This window comes from Notothenia rossii (genome assembly GCF_949606895.1).
Source record: "Notothenia rossii genome assembly, chromosome: 3".
Classification (NCBI taxonomy): domain Eukaryota; kingdom Metazoa; phylum Chordata; class Actinopteri; order Perciformes; family Nototheniidae; genus Notothenia; species Notothenia rossii.
This window is the reverse complement of record NC_136901.1, coordinates 77,065,614-77,082,913: the sequence shown is the minus strand read 5'-3', so window position 1 is coordinate 77,082,913 and position 17,300 is coordinate 77,065,614. Positions and strand designations below refer to the sequence as shown.

At 42.5% G+C, this 17,300-nt stretch overlaps 1 protein-coding gene across 1 annotated transcript; it reads right to left on the bottom strand.

Moving 5' to 3' along the window:
• Window positions 1–149: 149 nt before the first annotated feature.
• Window positions 150–16,326, bottom strand: kdm2ab (lysine (K)-specific demethylase 2Ab). Its single transcript, XM_079671902.1, is given in 25 exon segments — window positions 150–1,686; window positions 1,877–2,092; window positions 2,207–2,353; window positions 2,528–2,691; window positions 4,396–5,046; window positions 5,048–5,066; window positions 5,069–5,450; window positions 7,491–7,520; window positions 7,726–7,944; window positions 8,115–8,201; window positions 8,915–9,043; window positions 9,233–9,478; window positions 9,801–9,878; window positions 10,001–10,275; window positions 10,397–10,523; window positions 11,158–11,273; window positions 11,373–11,526; window positions 11,921–12,014; window positions 12,207–12,313; window positions 12,878–13,056; window positions 13,332–13,378; window positions 13,558–13,636; window positions 13,764–13,902; window positions 15,702–15,742; window positions 16,136–16,326. Coding segments are annotated over 24 exon segments (3,903 nt in total). The 5' UTR covers window positions 15,738–15,742; window positions 16,136–16,326; the 3' UTR covers window positions 150–1,504.
• Window positions 16,327–17,300: the final 974 nt, after the last annotated feature.

The following is a 17,300-nucleotide window of genomic DNA, read 5'->3' as shown; positions in this document are numbered from 1 at the left end:
TTTATAAGGGTCTTATTGTAAAGTGGTACATATTTTTGATTGCAGGAAGTCGAGTTGTAACAACTTCTACACTGTTATTACTTTTTATCTAAGAAACATATATAGTTCTTCTTCCACCACCGCATTTTTGTGATAAGACCGACCAGATGTTTCTCTTTTTTTTTTTATTGAAAAATAACACAAATAACATAAAGTGAAAAAAAGTATTCTGAAAATAATTACAATGCTACAGGAATCCCGTTTTGATAATCGAAAAGAGGAACACACATTTACACAAGTATATTTTGATATACTTATTTTCATTTGAAGGGATATGGCCTGGAGAGCAGTCTGGAACGAGGCCTTTTGATACAGAACCACTACACTTTATAACGGAACCAAAAAATGAGCAACCCAAGCCCCCAAACTAAATTGTACATCCTTACACTGAATTGGACAAGGTCATGAAGTTCAGAGAAAAGTAGATACTTGGACATTTTCATCAATGAAAGAAAATAAATGTATCAAAGAGGGATGGGGAGCAGATTTATCTAGAATAATAACATGTGACTGTAAAGGTTGTCTCTGTACAAAAACAAAGCAAGTTTGGAAATAATAGCACCTGAAGTCTAACGTTTGTTGCACCGTTTATCCAACACCTAACCCTTGGCTCACTATTTAATGCAACCTGCCCTTTGCTGGGGGAGGTGTTGTTGCCATGTCGATTGCCTTCTCACAGTCTTTTTACCCTTTTTACAAAAGCACATCCACTCGATGTGCATGTGCACTCACCATGTATACCTCTGAACTCCTGCTGCACCCAAATGCCTTTCTAAGCTGAACATACAAACAAGGCATTGCAGTCACTCACTTTATAAATCACAAAGAACTGTCACCTTAAGTCTTCTTGAAAATAAAAACTCTCAACGCATAGTGGCTGTGCATGAAGCGGACGTCATAAAACTTCTAAACATTTGCTCTCTTTGAATCTGACAAAAATAACCATCTATTTAGAGCACCCAGATGCAGCTGATGAGTTAAAATGATAAATGACATCATAAATAAGACTTAATGGGCATCATCCAAACGTAACAATGCGGTTATACCCCAAAGGTGAAACTAAAAAGTATTTCCCAAATAGGAATCAAGATGGCGTCTGTCCAAAGAAGAGTTAAACTCTTTGTTATGAGCAATTCAATACAGAACATGAATTGTGATCCCACTCCTGGCAAAAATAGTCATTTTACTTTTCCAACGCAACATTATTTCCAAAAATAACTGAAAAAAGCTGAGTTTACTGTTAAGGGTATATGGAACAAATGTATAGAAAGTTAAAGAAACTTTGTTTCAGCTTTGACGAGCCTCTCGCCAACACCAGTTTAGTGACTTTAGACCCCAGCCCTCTGATGTGAAACAGGTGCTTGGTAACTTCCCTGCATGTCTGTGTCCTTTCTGTCAAACAGAATCACATCAGGACCTGCTGCCTGTGCAACTCGTATTGCCTCTGCAGTCACAGGACCAGAGCCTAGGATATCCTCTGGATCAGTTTCTCATCTGATAGGAAGTAGAGCATGTTGACTGACAGCTCGGAGATGAAGGCCTCACAGGCGTTTCGGGAGACGCCGTTACAGCCTCGCAGGTCGAGCAGCGAGATGCAGGCGAGGCGGCGGAGGTACTTTAGACACGTATCTGACAGTTTACTGCAACCTGGGGAAGAGACAAGAACACAGGGCCATTCAAAATGATCATCAACAGTTTCATATCAGACTTTTCATTTGACTAAAGAGGAGACTTGCAAACAACATTTTAGTTGGCCAAGAAAATGACAATTGGTGCATCTGTAGTTTAGTTCATAGTTTTGCTTCTTTAATATGATCCATCCTCATGAATCTCTCACCTCCCAGGTTGAGTTCTGTGACGGTGTTCCGGGTGGAGGAGCCCACTGCAGTCAGCAGGTTGATGGAGTTGTCCGTGAGGTTGTTGCAGTGGGAGATGTCCAGTTTTGTTAAATGTGGCATGTGGCGGATCACCAGGCGCAGGGTGGAGTCGCTGATGTCCAGGCCGGCTAGACGCAGACACTGCATGCTGCGCAACTGACTGCGATTGTCACAACCTGGAAGAAGAGAAGAAGAAAGGCTGAGTTTTTTATAAAGAAAAGGGAAAAATGAGAAGAAAGAGTATAACGTAGGGGATAATAGGATGCAAGAGTTTCAGAGGCTTTCCTCACCTGGAGGGGTGACTAGATCCCTGATCTGAGAGTCTTTGACTCCGTCTGCATACCGCAGGTCAAGAGAGCGGAGGAGAGGGCACCCAGACGAGCAGAGAGCGGAAATAGATAACCATGAACACCCGGCCAGCATCAGATCCTTCAGCCCTGCAAAACAAAGGAAATGATCAAATACGGTGGAGGTAGGGCTAACTACAAAATAAACTCATTCAAAATGCATGCGGTTGCAAACCAGATTTTATCAAATAAAAAAGTAAATATGCGATTTAAAAAAATGTTTGTTACCATTGGTTGAAAATCAAGAGAGTGTATTTGACGTACCAGGAAGTCGGCCAACGAGCCAGTTGAGCTGTTTTTTAGAGATGTTGGTCCAAGAGAGATCGAGTGTGATTGGCTGTCTCTTTATGATGCCCGTCAGAGCCTGAGGAGTCACGGTGCGTTTGATGCTCAGGTCGATCCGGGCCCATAGCCGCTTGTCTAAACACCTACGAACAAGCACACACAGATTTAGGACACATTCATTTCAAGTTATTTATCTGCAAAGCAATATGACCTACTGACACTACTTGGTTATTAATGCGGATACACACCATGTCACCACGGAGTTTGCATTAGAAAAGATATTGAAAACAATTAGGAAAGAAGTTTGTGACAACTGAAATCCACTTATCTAATTCAAATACTTTAAAAAACCTTTTGACATTCAACGTCTGCATGAAACTAACGGTAAAAATAACCGCAACTCAGAACAATCTGATCGCCTTCAGATGGCTGTTTTAATGACAGCCAACCTAAACCTCAAACTACGACCTGAAGGAGAAATCTGTGAAATGATGTTTCCATTTCTCATGAAAAAGAAGATAAAATAATTAGCATTGGAGCTTAAAGAAAACGGATATTTTGCCAAACAGGAACACGATGCAGAGAATCAGATATTATAACCCCAGTGTTTCCCCTAGGTTTACTGCCCTGGCAGGGTGCTGCTCGAAAAAAAATGTCGGGGCGCCCACATTTTTGTTATCCTCTGGAGCAGAGGAGCTGTGGATTATTGTTATTGATATTGTACAGTAACAAAGTATTTGTACATTAAAAAGTAATAAAATACAGTGTTACACTGTACTGTATTACTTTAATTCAAACTGTATTCCCTTCTTATCATGTAGCCTACACTTCTTCCTTTCATTGATACATTTCAATCACCTGACTACAGCATAACATAACTGCTGCAACCCTGTGCTGCTGCTGCTTCTCTCTGCCTCATCCTCTATTGCTGGAGGCAGCTCCACCTCATCTGATCTCTGATATGAAAGCAATCGTGTTATGATCATATTGAGCTATTGGTGTGAGTCTAACATTAAACAAGCAGTCTGCTTGTCATACATTGCTGACAATACATCTTTAGAGGCAATGTGTTGAGTCACTGCCGCTAAATGCCGGTAGCATCAAGCTAGCAAATCCTGCATTAGCCTCACATCAACAGGTGTAGACAGAACATCCAATTATCCTGAGCTAATTTACTGAATAAACAAACTCACATCTCAATACTGCAGTTCAAAACCGCGGTACCTGCTCCATCTGTGAGCTATTTTTAGAATGCGCGCGCTACGTTCGTTGTCGCGTTCGCGCGCGTCCACCTGGGCAGGATGTGTGTGTCCTTCTCCCGTGACGATAACGGCTGGCGGTTAAAAAATAATAATAAACGAATTTGAAACTTGGGGGGGGGGGGGGACAAACGGGCGGACAGCAGAGCTCGGGGCAATAAAGCAGATTTGTTTGACTTTTTTACACTTTGTTCTCCTCCTTTCCTCTGCTCTTGTCTCTGATTGTGAGCGTGAGTGTGTGCATTCGTGTGTGTGTGTGTGTGTGTGTGTGTGAGCCCCGCCCTTCAGAAACAGAGCGGAGGGAGAATGTGAATACGCAAAGCAGTGGACACTGAAACATGAACACATTGGATAAATAACATGGCGTTTAGTTTATTTAATAAAAGAGCACATGTTCAATCTGAAAAGTGACCGTAGATAGATTACTTCAGTTTAGATTGGGTGCTATATATATATATATATATATTTTTTTAAACTTCAGGCAGGGCGCGGGGCTCCGTTGGCAGGGCGCAGCGCCCCGCCAAGTCAATGGTAGGGGAAACACTGAACCCCCTTCCGAATAAACCCCTATCATCCAACAGGTCTTACCATTTGTACCAGTTCTTGCAGACGGCCATGCAGACGCAGAGATCTGCTCGACTCAAGTAACGGAAGACAGAGACCCAGACCTCCCTCTCGCAGCCCGGCCCGCTGGCTCCGTTCTCCCTCTCTGCCTCGCCCCCCCCCTCCTGCAGGGCGGACAGAGGGATGCGCAGATGTGGAAGATCGGGGGTCGACGAAGAGGAGGCGCCGTTGCTCAGTTTAGCCGGCCTGGTTTTCTGAGAGTCCTCCAGCCTCTCTCGAGTGTCTGTGTGTCCGCTCGGTGTGTGTGGGCGTGCGTGCTTACTGGAGTGTGGATCAGGACCGCGGTTCCTAATGGGGGGTCTGGCGAGGACTCTGCTTTGGTTGTGTATTGTGGAAGGGGGAGCTTGAGGGGAGATGGCTTCGATGGCCGACGGGTCCCGCTGGGCTCTGGTTCTGGGATTTTGGAGTTTAACTTTTCTCCTCACCGTCTCACCGTCCTGCTCGCTCTCCTCCTCGTCCTCCTCTGCTCCGTTTTGGTTGGCCGCCTCGCTCAGATCCTCCTCTCTCTCTTTGGCTGCCTCTCGCCTCGACTGTGGCTGGTTCTCCTTATCCAGCCCCCTCCCGCTGTTCTGCCCCTCTTCCTCGTCGCTGCTGGAGCTGCTGCTGTTGCTGCTGCTGCTGCTGCTGCTGCTCTCCTCCGTCTCCAACTCTTCATGGCTTCTACCACTTCTCATGCCTCTCCCCGCTCCTCCCCCCCGCAGCCTCACCCCTCTCCCCCTCCCTCGGCAAGCCTCTCCCTTGGGCTCAAGTGCCAGACCGAGGGAAGACTGCTGTTGCTGCTGCTGCTGTTGCTGCTGCTGCTGCTGCTGCTGCTGCTGCTGCTGCTGCTGCTGCTGCTGCTGCTGCTGCTGCTGTTGCTGGAAAGACCCCGTCCCCCCTGGAGAGCTGGGGTGAGGAGGCGCTCCGGCCCAGGTGGAGCCCCGGCCTCGGCCCTGAGAGAGTCTGCTGGTGGTGGAGCGCAGCCTGGTCGGCAACCTGGAGCACAGCGGGCGGAAGGAACGCTCCTGAGACGACTGCTTCTGTTGGGGAAACCAAAAAGGACAACAGATGAGAACAAGGTAGAATATGCTTCAAACTAGGGACACTCCGATCGATCGGTCACCGATTGAGATCGGCCGATACTCACTCTCTACCGATCGATCGGTGCTCTCTAAACATGCCGATCGTGAGAGCCGATCGCATGACCTAAAATACATGACACTTTTCTCTGTGCGCGGCAAAACAAGCTCGCCAAAATGGCTTCACCGGTCTGGCATTATTTGAAGGTGTCTGAAAAAGACAGTAAAATAGCGGAATGCAACGTGTGTGAAGCAGAAATCCTGCAGCTCCGTCCGCCGGACCGGTGAGCGGAGCGAAACACACAAGAGTTAGACCAAACACATCTATCCATTTAGGCCCCGCCCACTCGATCGGATCGGCCGATACTGATTCCGGCGATCGACCCCAAAATTGGCGATCGGAGCATCCCTACTTCAAACACTTAAAGACCCTGTGAAGTGTGCACCTGTGCATGATCTGTTATGCTAATACGTATAGTAATGAGCAAAATTGTCCATTGGAACCCATATCAAAGGATCTTGGAATAGCAACGAATTTGACGAGTTTTGAATTTGCCGGGGAAATCTGCAGTCGACTTTCGCCTTCGTGGGCGTGGCTTGCGATCTACTGCATGACGTCACGAGATGGACGCCGCCGCACTGTTTACATTCACCACCGTTCGTTTTTTCTCTTTTTCAAAGTCGAATTTCTCAACGTTTTTGAGCTAGTATTTTCCTGGAAAGTGTGTCGGAGTCGACTGGAAGTGATTGCCAATCGAGAAAACCTGACAATGGAGGCGACAGTGAAGAAAGAGGGATGAAAAACACAGGGGAAACGATGCATTGCCGCTGGCTGTAGTAATGTCAAGTCTGCCGAAGTGGCGATGTTTCTGTTCCCAAAAGATGAAGGTGAGCCTGGCTGGTGTCATTGTTTCGTAGATTCTTTGATTGATCATGATAAATAAAGGCCACTGGTCGATTCGAGAGAGAGAAAGAGAGAGACTGAGAGAGTTACAGGGTTGTCGTTAGCATCTGGTGCTAGCTCGGAGCTAACGGAGATTAGCTGTTTCAACAATAAGGAGAGGGAGAGTGCTCTCCTGTGGGACTGAGAGAGATAACGTCAGCTCAGGGAGGTAAACTGTAGCCTAAGTTATCTCAGTGGGTTTGGTCATCTATGTAAACATATATTTCCATCTATGTAATATTAGTTGTATAAAATAGGTTAAGAAATCCTTCCAATGTTTTTTGATTATTGAAATATATGTTTCATATGAGTGTTGAGAGCTGTATCCATAAATCTCTTAATGTTGCCCTCAAAGTGCACCAGATTGATCACTTTCCTCATCTATCCTGTCCGAAAAGCTGTCCAAATCAATCATTTCTCTCACACTAGTATCACTTTCCAAAGTCTCCGCCATGTTTACAATCGCAACTGGGTACATCTTGTGACGTCACAGCCACTATCGTCTGCAACTTCCGTTAGGCTCAGACGGCAAAATTAATAATTCATTCATTCATTCATTATGAATTATTAAAAATTATTTTAGCCATGAACAGGCACAATGATATGTAAGGAATGAAACTGCCATTTCATTTTGGTGCAAAAACATGCACTTCACTGGGTCTTTAATTCAATAATAGAATCTGCTCAGCAGTATTGTCTCTGTTCACAATGACCCTCAGCACCTGGAAATAACCAAGTGCTGCAATGATGTTCAATTTCACAGTGCTAACTGCAGAGTTGACGAAGCAGACAAATTACCTAAAAGTATTTTGATAATCAAATCATCTTTAAAATAGTTTGTCATGCAATACTGGCAGACAATCACCACATGTTCACCGGCGAAGAACCCAGAGATTTCCTGCTTAACTCGGATTGAAATCTTATTAAACTGAAAATCTTTAGGACATTTAAATAAACTTCTTGGACAAAGGATTTTATTGTGATGTAACGAGGTCATAGAACAGTACTGTGGGATTAAACTATAATATGCAACATGACGATAGAAGTGCACTGCTTACCGTTAAGATTTTGCTGCGCTCTAGTTTTATCTGCAGTGAACAAAAAAGGGGTTGGGACATTAAACAATGTCAAACAAAGAAAAGAAACACATTCACATATTTGTAACTGCTGTTAAGTCAAAGGAGGTGACTTGTGTCTGCAGCATCTGTCCACCCAGCGTCAGGGTTAAACCACATGTAAACAATATGACTCGATAGATTTAGCTAGCTTTTGATCATTAAAACACCAACTTACCCTCTTCTTCAGTCGGAGCTCCAGTGCATTTGCTCTTTGTCGGTTCTGTTGATGCTGCAGGAGCAGCTTCTGAGACGGTGGGGGAGCTGTGGGTCGGGAGGAGGAACTGCTCCGTGTCCCTCGTCTCGCCCCTACGCCGATGCCTTCCCGGTAGGCGCGTTTGATCGGTGGCAGAGCGGTTGAGCCCTCCGACTCTCCACTCTCCTCATCGCTGGTAGACTGGAGTGGGGGGGCAGGGAGAGAAGATAGGTGAGTATGAATATGAAACATATGAACACATGGTGTGAGTGAGTGAGTGAGAGTGAGAGAGTGAGAGTGAGAGAGTGAGAGTGAGAGTGAGAGAGTGAGAGTGAGAGTGAGAGTGAGAGTGAGAGAGAGGATATGCTTACCTCTGAGCCCGAGTCTTTTCCATGGTAACATTTGGGACACTCCCAGCAGCTGGGTAGATCTTTATTGATTTTCCCTTCACCAGGCTCCTGAAACAGCAAACAGTTCAAATGTCTGAGGGTGTTTCTCAATCTCGAGGACGCTTGCTTGGTAGCACATGTCTTCCGAGTCACTTGCTTCAGAAGCGAGGCAAGAATACTTCCTGGCATTCGGAAAACTGAGGTCGTTTCTCAATCGTGAGTACACATGCTGCAGAGCAACTATTTCAAGTATACTACGTCATCGAGTGGCGCAGAATGCTGGGCATTTAAACAGTCCTTTGGCGCAACCCGATGACGTAGTATACTTGAAATAGTTGCTCTGCAGCATGTTTACTCGTGATTGAGAAACGGCCAAAGAGTGGAACAGGCTAGCAAGTGTGCAGGTGTGCATCACATGAGAAGCCCCGCCTTACATTTTCCGCCACACATTTGGGGAAATTGGTCCGTGCGCAAAGCATTGTGGGGATTTTAAGACCGCGGAGTCTACACATGTGCAGCCTCGAAATTTCTCCAGACGAAGTAGGCCGGGCTCGGTAGAATTCCAAGTATGCTGGACATTGGAACAGTACTTCGGTGGCACTCGATGACGTAGTATGCTTGAAATAGTGTCTCTGGAGCAGCTTTACTCGAGATTGAGAAACACCCAGAATCAGCTCTTCAGACCTGCGCAATGCGCATGCAGCTTTATAGGGAGCAAAACAGATCATGCCATAATTTGGCAGTGCACTCAGTTCATAGCCTCACTGTTAGAAGCAGATTACCTTATTGCATTGACGATGGACTATCTGCGAGCACACAGAGCACTCCATCAGGGAGTGAGTGCTGGGATTTGATTCGTCAGATTCCCCTTCTACACATATGGCACATCGCGCTGTGTTCGGTAAGGCGGGCTGAGGAGGAGATAAATGTTATTTACTCCAAGGTTAAACATAATATAGTCCTTTTAGATATGATGATGATAAACATTACTATGAATTCAGATTCTATTTTAAGGTAATTATGATTACCACTACTTTTGACAGCATTTAATTTACCCTATTTAACTAGCCTGACATTGAACATACACACAGACAACTCACCGCGAGACACCGTCTCATGATGCAGCCCTTCTTCATGCGCCCCGGACCACCAAACTTCCTCATGTCGTGGCAGAACTGGCAGGTGCCGCACTCTTTCCTGCAGCAGGCGGCGCAGCGCTTACACCTGACCCGCCGGCGCCGCAGGGCGGAGATGGAGGAGCGCTTGATGGACCTCAGGGGCTTGGTGCCCAAGCGAGGACGGTAAATGACGGGGGGAGGGGGAGTGGGGGGTTGGTACCATGAAGGCTGAATGAGGGACATCAGTGAGAAAGTAAGGAAGGTAGGTTAGAATTATGGAAGCACTATACAAGGGAAATATGGACTTTCAGAACACGTTACATAACACTAATACTTTAATATAAAGATGGTTTCTGCTTTATACTGCTTTCAGAATTTAAAAAAAGTAAAGTGCCATTTTCTCCTGACTCATTTGATAACAAATAGCAGGCAGGAATATATTATTCAACAATTTAGACTTATACTTGAATGTGAAAAAGAAACAATATATTATGACATACTTTGTACTTCCAGCTACCTCGAAGTGTGTAAACATGTGTTCTGTACTCACCCTTTTGGGCCACTTAACAATGGGCTCTCCAGTGTAGGACAGTTTGGCGTCATCATTGACATGCTCCTTTAGAAGAGTCTGAAAAAGTGCAAAGGAGAAAAGACGTTTTAAGACGACAAAATCAAATATATCTAAAGGTCCACATTAGAAAAGTAGTAGCATCCAGCGCGAGTTGATTGAGAGAGGAACACGGCTCTCACCTTCACGTCATCGAGCAGGGCGTCGGGGTTCAGGATGCCCACAGGGACGCACTTCTTCTGCTCCGGCAGCCCCTCCAGCTTCCCCAAGAGGTTCCACAGCCCCTCCAGCTCAAAGGGAGTCAGCAGGTGTTGAGCTTCTGTCTCTTTAGCTTCCTCTTCGTCCTGTTCTTTGACCGCCTCTTCCTTTATCTCCTTGTTCTCAGTGTCGCTGTCGACTCCATTAGAGGTGCCATTCTTGTTGGAGTCGATGTTTTCCATGTCAGCCTTGGTCAGTCCTGAAAACAGAGAAGACACAATGGTTGAAGTTTATGTCAGTGAGCGATTCATGACTAGGTCTGTGTGACAAAGAGAACTAAATGAGGGTAGTTGTGTTTTCTTGTGTTCCTCCGTCCTCACCTACGCCCAGGGAGTATTTTTTGAACTCAGGAGTGAGATGGGAGATGTTGGTCTGACAGTAGAGGTATCTCTCCAGGACGTACCAGCACATCTCATAGTAAAAAGGGTAGCGGAACTTTGCTGGCACCTAGAGGAGGAGGAGAGAAACAGAAATGTCTCAAATGTTTTCCATGTCTCGTCAAATACCAATGACAGAAATGTAAATGTAAACTATGTTTGTTAGCTGCTATATAACTACAAATCAAGTTACTCTTAAGAAGCGGGTGGTGCTCCAGCTGATTCTTTTAGTTGTCGATCACAAAAAACTTGTGTTCTAACCCAATTCTGAAAATATTCTTGTTTTGTCTCCCACGATTGTCAACATGCATGACAAATCCACATGTTTCGTGAGTGTCGTTCTTCATTTTTATCAGCTACATTAAGTCTTAGTAACTTACTCTAATTATTATAATGAGTTCCACTTACCAAAGTATAAAGATTGTGAAATGGTGTGTTAGTGCTACTGCTATCGGATTGTTACTCAGTGTTGGCAGATGTCCTAAACTTATGATTCAAAATGTGTTGAGAGAAATAAGTACAAATCGGTGTACCCTTAGCTTGATGGGTGATGAAAACCTAGTCATGTTGAAAGAATTATATCAAAAGTGTTTTTCCACAGAAGACTCTGAATCACGTCTTGCATAATCACAAAATGTGTGTCATGGTGTTTGTGTATCCACAGCAGAATAAAAAGACCACAGCTGATGTGAGGCGCTGCTCACCCGTGTGCGGTCCTCGATGCTGTAGATGTTGAGCTGCATGGGGATGTTAAAGCTGTGGAGGAAATTCCCCCCAAACACCAACGTGTCCTCTGGGGTGTACACAGCATGGATCCACCCTGCAACAAACAACACACGAGACGCTGTAGCTGCGTAGTGCTCAAGTGTGTGTTTGCTTTTAGGGGTCTGTATACGGCTCCCGTATTTTCTTTACATACCTGATGGGATTATGAAGGTGTTTCCTTGCTTGAGTTCTATCCTCTGACAGTCAAAGCACTTGTCCCCCAAGAAGATGTCTCCCTGTTTTCCTGATAACACCCAGTTCTCGTACATCTCCAGGTTCTGGGGTGTGGGTGGAATCAGCCAGAACACCTGTAGGGGTTCCAGGTAAAAAGGTCACGTTGATTGTCTTCGGTCAACATTTACATAAAGACACCGCCGGGGCACTCGTGTGCATTTAAATCTGTGTAACAGATATTAAAGTTAATATAGAGTGAAATGAAATGAAGATGCTAAATACTACTAGACTAGGATTATTTAGCATCAAAATTCTGAGCAGGGTGAATGGTAAACGGCTTTTTTCCTAGTGTGTGAAAAGCCCCGAAAAATGTACGTCATTCAGGAGTAAAAAAACATTGCTTCCTTTCACCATGTAATATTCAAGTCGTGTGTGACAGTATTTATCCGAAAACTCAAAGTCCGTTGGGTCACCACAGGCAGCCAAAACTGAAATGTATGATTTGTGTGCCGTGACACCCGGACTGACCTTTCCTCCTCGCAGGATGTGGTACCAGACGGAAGTGCCTCCAAAGTCGATGTGGAAATCTGTGAAGCAGCCCTGCACACTCATGAGACAGTACCTGAGAGGAGTGGAGGAAACAAGGACACACAAGGTGGATTTGAATAACAGGATAAAGTGTTGAAAATAAAAACAGGCATTAAGAGACAATGAATTGAATCAAGACTATGCCTGCTGTAGGATATGATATGAGTAATGTATCCCAACTAAAGGCGAGCACATGTTATATGTTTTAAGCCTCTGGTTTACTCACTTCTGCACTTTGGGATAATGCATGTCTATGATGGCGTTAGTGGAGTCTCTCTGTCTCTCCTTGAGATGGCGAGGCCACATGTTGTCCACCCAGTCAATGAGGTCCACCTGGACAAAAGGGAAAAAGGAAAATAGTATAAAACAAACACATTCAATGTGTGTGCACCAAACTCAGACTGTGATAAGTGACTCTGCTTTATGCATGCAGGCTTTAAAACAGAGGAGAAATGATTGGGATAAATAGCTCTTCTTTCTTAACAGAGAATTTTCTGGTAAAATCATCTTTTTGTGACTTAAAGGTGTCAGAGTTCCAAAACGACATTGTCAATGTGCACTAGGGCTGTGCAATTAATCTTATTTTAATCTCGATTACGATTTTGGCTGGCAACGATTACGAAAACAAAGTAATCGAAATAAAACGATTATTATTTTTAAAATTGTTTTTTTATTTGTATTGGTTTTTCAGTTGAATTATACTTAAAGCTCAGGGTAATCAACTGTTAAAAACATACTGTTCAATTTCTTTTTTCAATAAATGGATGTTTTTAATAATTGTGATATCAATTATTGACCCAAATAATCGTGATTATGATTTTTGCTATAATCGCACAGCCCTAACGTGCACATCGGGACTGTTGTAAAACACTAACAAGTTCATGTGTGTATTCTCACCGAAGCCGGCCGTTTGACCAGATTCTCCAGCTTGGTGTGGCTGAACTCCAGACTGATGACGTTGTAAAGTTTTTCTCTCTCTGATGGCGGCGTGTCATAGTAGCGTCTCCACTGAGCCATCGACATCTCGATTCCTTTCTGGGTGTTCACATCCATCACGTCAACAATTCGTCGACTTCCTGCAAAATAATTCATTGGAGTTCAGTAACAGTGCAAAAATGTATTATCCTAAAATACTCATTGCCATTGTGTGTATTACTTTTATATTGGTTTGAATGTCTAGAAATTACAGCCTGAATATTGGGAGCTGTGATTGCCACTTTACAGTTAGTTTAGCATTTCCTTCATTTATATCTTGATACTTGCTCAAAGATATATATAAAAAGTGTTCCAATTGTTCTATAGGTCCAGCCCGTTGTCTACAACGATGAAAGCCAATAAAATGGGAACTTACCGACAAACAACTTGACATCACTCACACTGAAATCAGAGTCTGGCATTCTGCAAGAGAAGCAAATCAAAAAGCGTGTTATTAAAAAAAAAAGAAGAATCTCCAAACACAAACAGGTTAAGTGGGTTATTAGCATTAGCTTTGAAATAACTCACAATCAGCTAGAATACCTTTATGTAAGAAAACTAACAACAAAGAAATATGTTTAGAGACAAACAATGTGGCTTACTGTATGCCAAGGCCGTTGGCTGCCTCAAAGATAATGGGCTCCCTGAGCCCTTCCCTCTGGATGTACTCAAATGTGAAATCTAGAAAAACCAAGCAACAGAGTATGTAAAACAAACAGTTAGCATGCATCATCTTTACATTTAATCAGACATGGTTTTTATTGAAATGATATCCCAAGAATATCTTGGATTAGTTTGAACCTCTCACCTTTTCCCTCCATGTGTTTGATCAATTCAGAGTTAAACCTGCTGCACTGCAGCTTCTCGTCCAGATCGAACATCCGCTTCCCTTCAATTTCATCGTCCGAGATTCCATCGTCTTGGTAGCGGCGCCGCGTCCCTGTACGCTGAGGACAAAACACAGATTCTGTTAACCTCTAGATTAGACATGAGAAACAATAGTGAGCAACAGAAAGAGAACAAGATAAGAGGACAGGAATAACTGGCAGGGAGACATGTTGGATGTTTTATTGCAAAAAAGATCATTCAGGTCCAGCTTGATTAAAGAAGACAACCAGACACACAGCAATGCTGATATGTAGATCACAAATATGTGAAGTAACAGACTAAAGACGTAATGATTTTCTTGGGAAGGAAAACAAACAACTAATATCAACCAGTATTCAATGAAAAACTAATGAGTGACTTTTGTGATATATAAGCCTCATAAATGGTTTACTTTTCACTGGGCTATTTTTACTGAACATCCTAACTGAGAAAATAATGTTGAACATGTATTTTGGTTAATAGAAGCTTACAGTGATTATATAATATATACATAACTAAATAATACAAATAAATTATTCTTAACCCGAACAATGGATTCTTCATTTAAAAAAAAAAAAGGCGAATGTTCTCTGGCATCCACTTTCTAGAAAGATTATTTTGAATTACATTTTTAAAAAAAGGTAGGTTTGAGCTGCAGGTTTTTTAAAGATATTTGTATAAATTTTGCTAAAAAGGATTATCAAATGTCCTTGACATTTTTTGTGTGGAAATGTGTTAAAATTCATTGCATGGGTTAGCTGCTTTTAATTAATATATGATATGACTGTCATCATTTAATAATTAATTACAAAAAACTGAAATGGTATGGAATGACCCTTAATGCATTTTTTTTTAAATGTTCTTGTTTAATTGGTTAGATATGAGGTGACACCCAAGGGAGCTGCCCTCAATATCTCAGTGGTAAAAGGGATCTCAAATGAGTGATAAACTAATGCTTTCACAAGTCACAAATAATACATCCAAACAGATCATTCAGCCAGAATACCAAATCAGCTCATGTGGTAACCAAACAATACAGCATCACAATAGCACGGGTTAATCTTCCACACATTGACCCCCCTCTTCTGCCCGCCTGCCATTCACCCTATGCAGCACTGCTTGGCTAGACAGATGGATAAAGGACAACACCCCCGCTCTCACATCTCCCCACCCCCATAGCACAAATGTGGTATTATCTAAACTCAGATACTCCTCACTATCATAACTGAGCGGAAAGACAATAAGATGCAACTGAAAACTGTTTTATAAGATTAAAGCCACCAATGCTGATGTTTCCATATAAAGTAATAAAACTGTCAAAGGAAATCAAAAAAATGCAATTAAGGAACACTTTATGTTGGCTTTTATTAGGCTTCTGTGTGTTCAACAAATAAGCCTAGAAATGATTTCCATAACTAAATCCACACTGGTAGAATTAGCTTTATTATATTTAGATATGCATAATTTCCCCCCACACCACTACTATCAATCATATTTCTCAGAGTACACAGTAGGTCGTTTTAAAGCACTGACTTAATGACTTTACAACCATGGGAAAAGATAGTAAGGAGGTGAAACAGGGTATCACAGCACAGTTAAACAGTGAACTTGACCTTCTGTTGAACTCTTTAGACAGGTTCATTACTGTTGTTATTAGGGTGGCACACAAAACAAAAAAGGGACCACTACTGTCATTACCCAATGTGCCAAAATAAATTAGTCCACACAATCAAATACAATGGTTTACATCCACTAGACTTACTTCATGTAGCCATATTAAATAGGGTATCCTTTCACACATGATGATGAAAACCACACACAACATTGTAAACACAGAACAAGTGTTCCGGAAAGCTAACAGTGTGGTTAAGTTACTCACCAGGCGTTTGCTGTACCGTGTATGAGGGTCCTCCATGATCTCTGGAAGAGAAACATAATGACGTTAAATTACACCGATGGTCAATCAGCGTTCAAAAGTTTTCCTGTGTTTTACGTATTGTCGGACAGAAACACACACCTCTCTCTCTCTCTCTGAGAAGCTAGTTAGCCGTTAGCCGAGAGAGGTGCTAAGCTAATGGTAGCAGCACAACATATTTACGTTAAACTTGCATTTCAGTATGAAGACAAGTGCCAAATATAGCAACAACCTTTAAACTGGGATATTCTCCACTAATGTGTCCATGTAAATAATAACGTTATTCCACTAACATAAACTAGAACAGTTGACAAGCCCTTTCTTAAGTCTTCGGCTAACGATAGCTAGCTAGCTGACGTTAGCCTCTATACGGCAGTTGGTGGCTTCTTTATCGTTACCTCTGCGTTCCAACTCCCGTTAGTGGTGAAAGTAATGTGTCCCAGCTAAAGGGTCGGCAGCCCTTCAGCAAAGTCTCTCCCCATGTTATTCGATAACGGCCGAGTATACTGTTGTGTTTATTATTGTGCGATAAAGTTAGAACGATTCGACGCTTCGAGCCGCCATTTTCAGCTGGTCAGAAAACACACATACACATACACACTAAGTAAAAAAAAAAAGCTCATGGCCCACCCCCCTATTTTCCTCACTGCTACAAAAATTAGCATAGGGACACTCTCATTGGACAGAACATGTGCTATTTAAACATGATTATAATGTATACAAGTGTACTTGTTTTATCTTCCACTGTCTGGTGGTTCAAGAGTGGGGTGATATTGATTAAATTATAACTCTATTAATGGAATACATATTCACTATTTAATAACTATGAATATACTCCACTTCAAGGTACTGCATTCAGTAGGCCTTCAGATTGTATTTGCAATATAATGTAGGATACTTGAAATATCAGAACTTCCTTTTCTGTGTTATTGGATAGTTAAAAATAGCCATTGTAAGCAATTAAGCAATTTCTTGCTTGTACCCTGGAATTTTTTTTTATCATGTAGGCTACGCCTAGGCCTATTTATTTTTCTAGAAAAATGCTTCACACCATGTGTGTATTAAAATAATGGGTGCTATTGTACTGTACTGAACCTCCATCATTAACATATGTGAAACGTTTTATAGTGAATGTGGATTTTTTTTTGATTTTATCATGTTTAATCTTGTTTCATTTTAATTGATCACTGTCCATGTTTTTTCTTCGCTTTTTTTTTACCCTTGAGCTGCTTTTCTACAGTGTATTTCTAGATGTTGGCTTATCTTAATGTTGTACCTGGCTGCTATTTCTTTACATTTATATTGACAAATATAGCCCAATTGTAGATTTGTGCGTAGGTTCAATTTGTAATTATGTTAACTTATCATTAGAGCCATTAGAAGATAATATTATTTCTTCATATTTGTTCTTATGAATTTCCACATATTATTTCTGGGTACATAAATGCATAATAAAAACAAATGCATATTTCACAAAATTAATGTACTAGGATTCATATGTGCACTGTTGTGTTTTTAATTACCTACCCTTCTTGTCTGTTCATGTCCTGATGTAATGCTTAT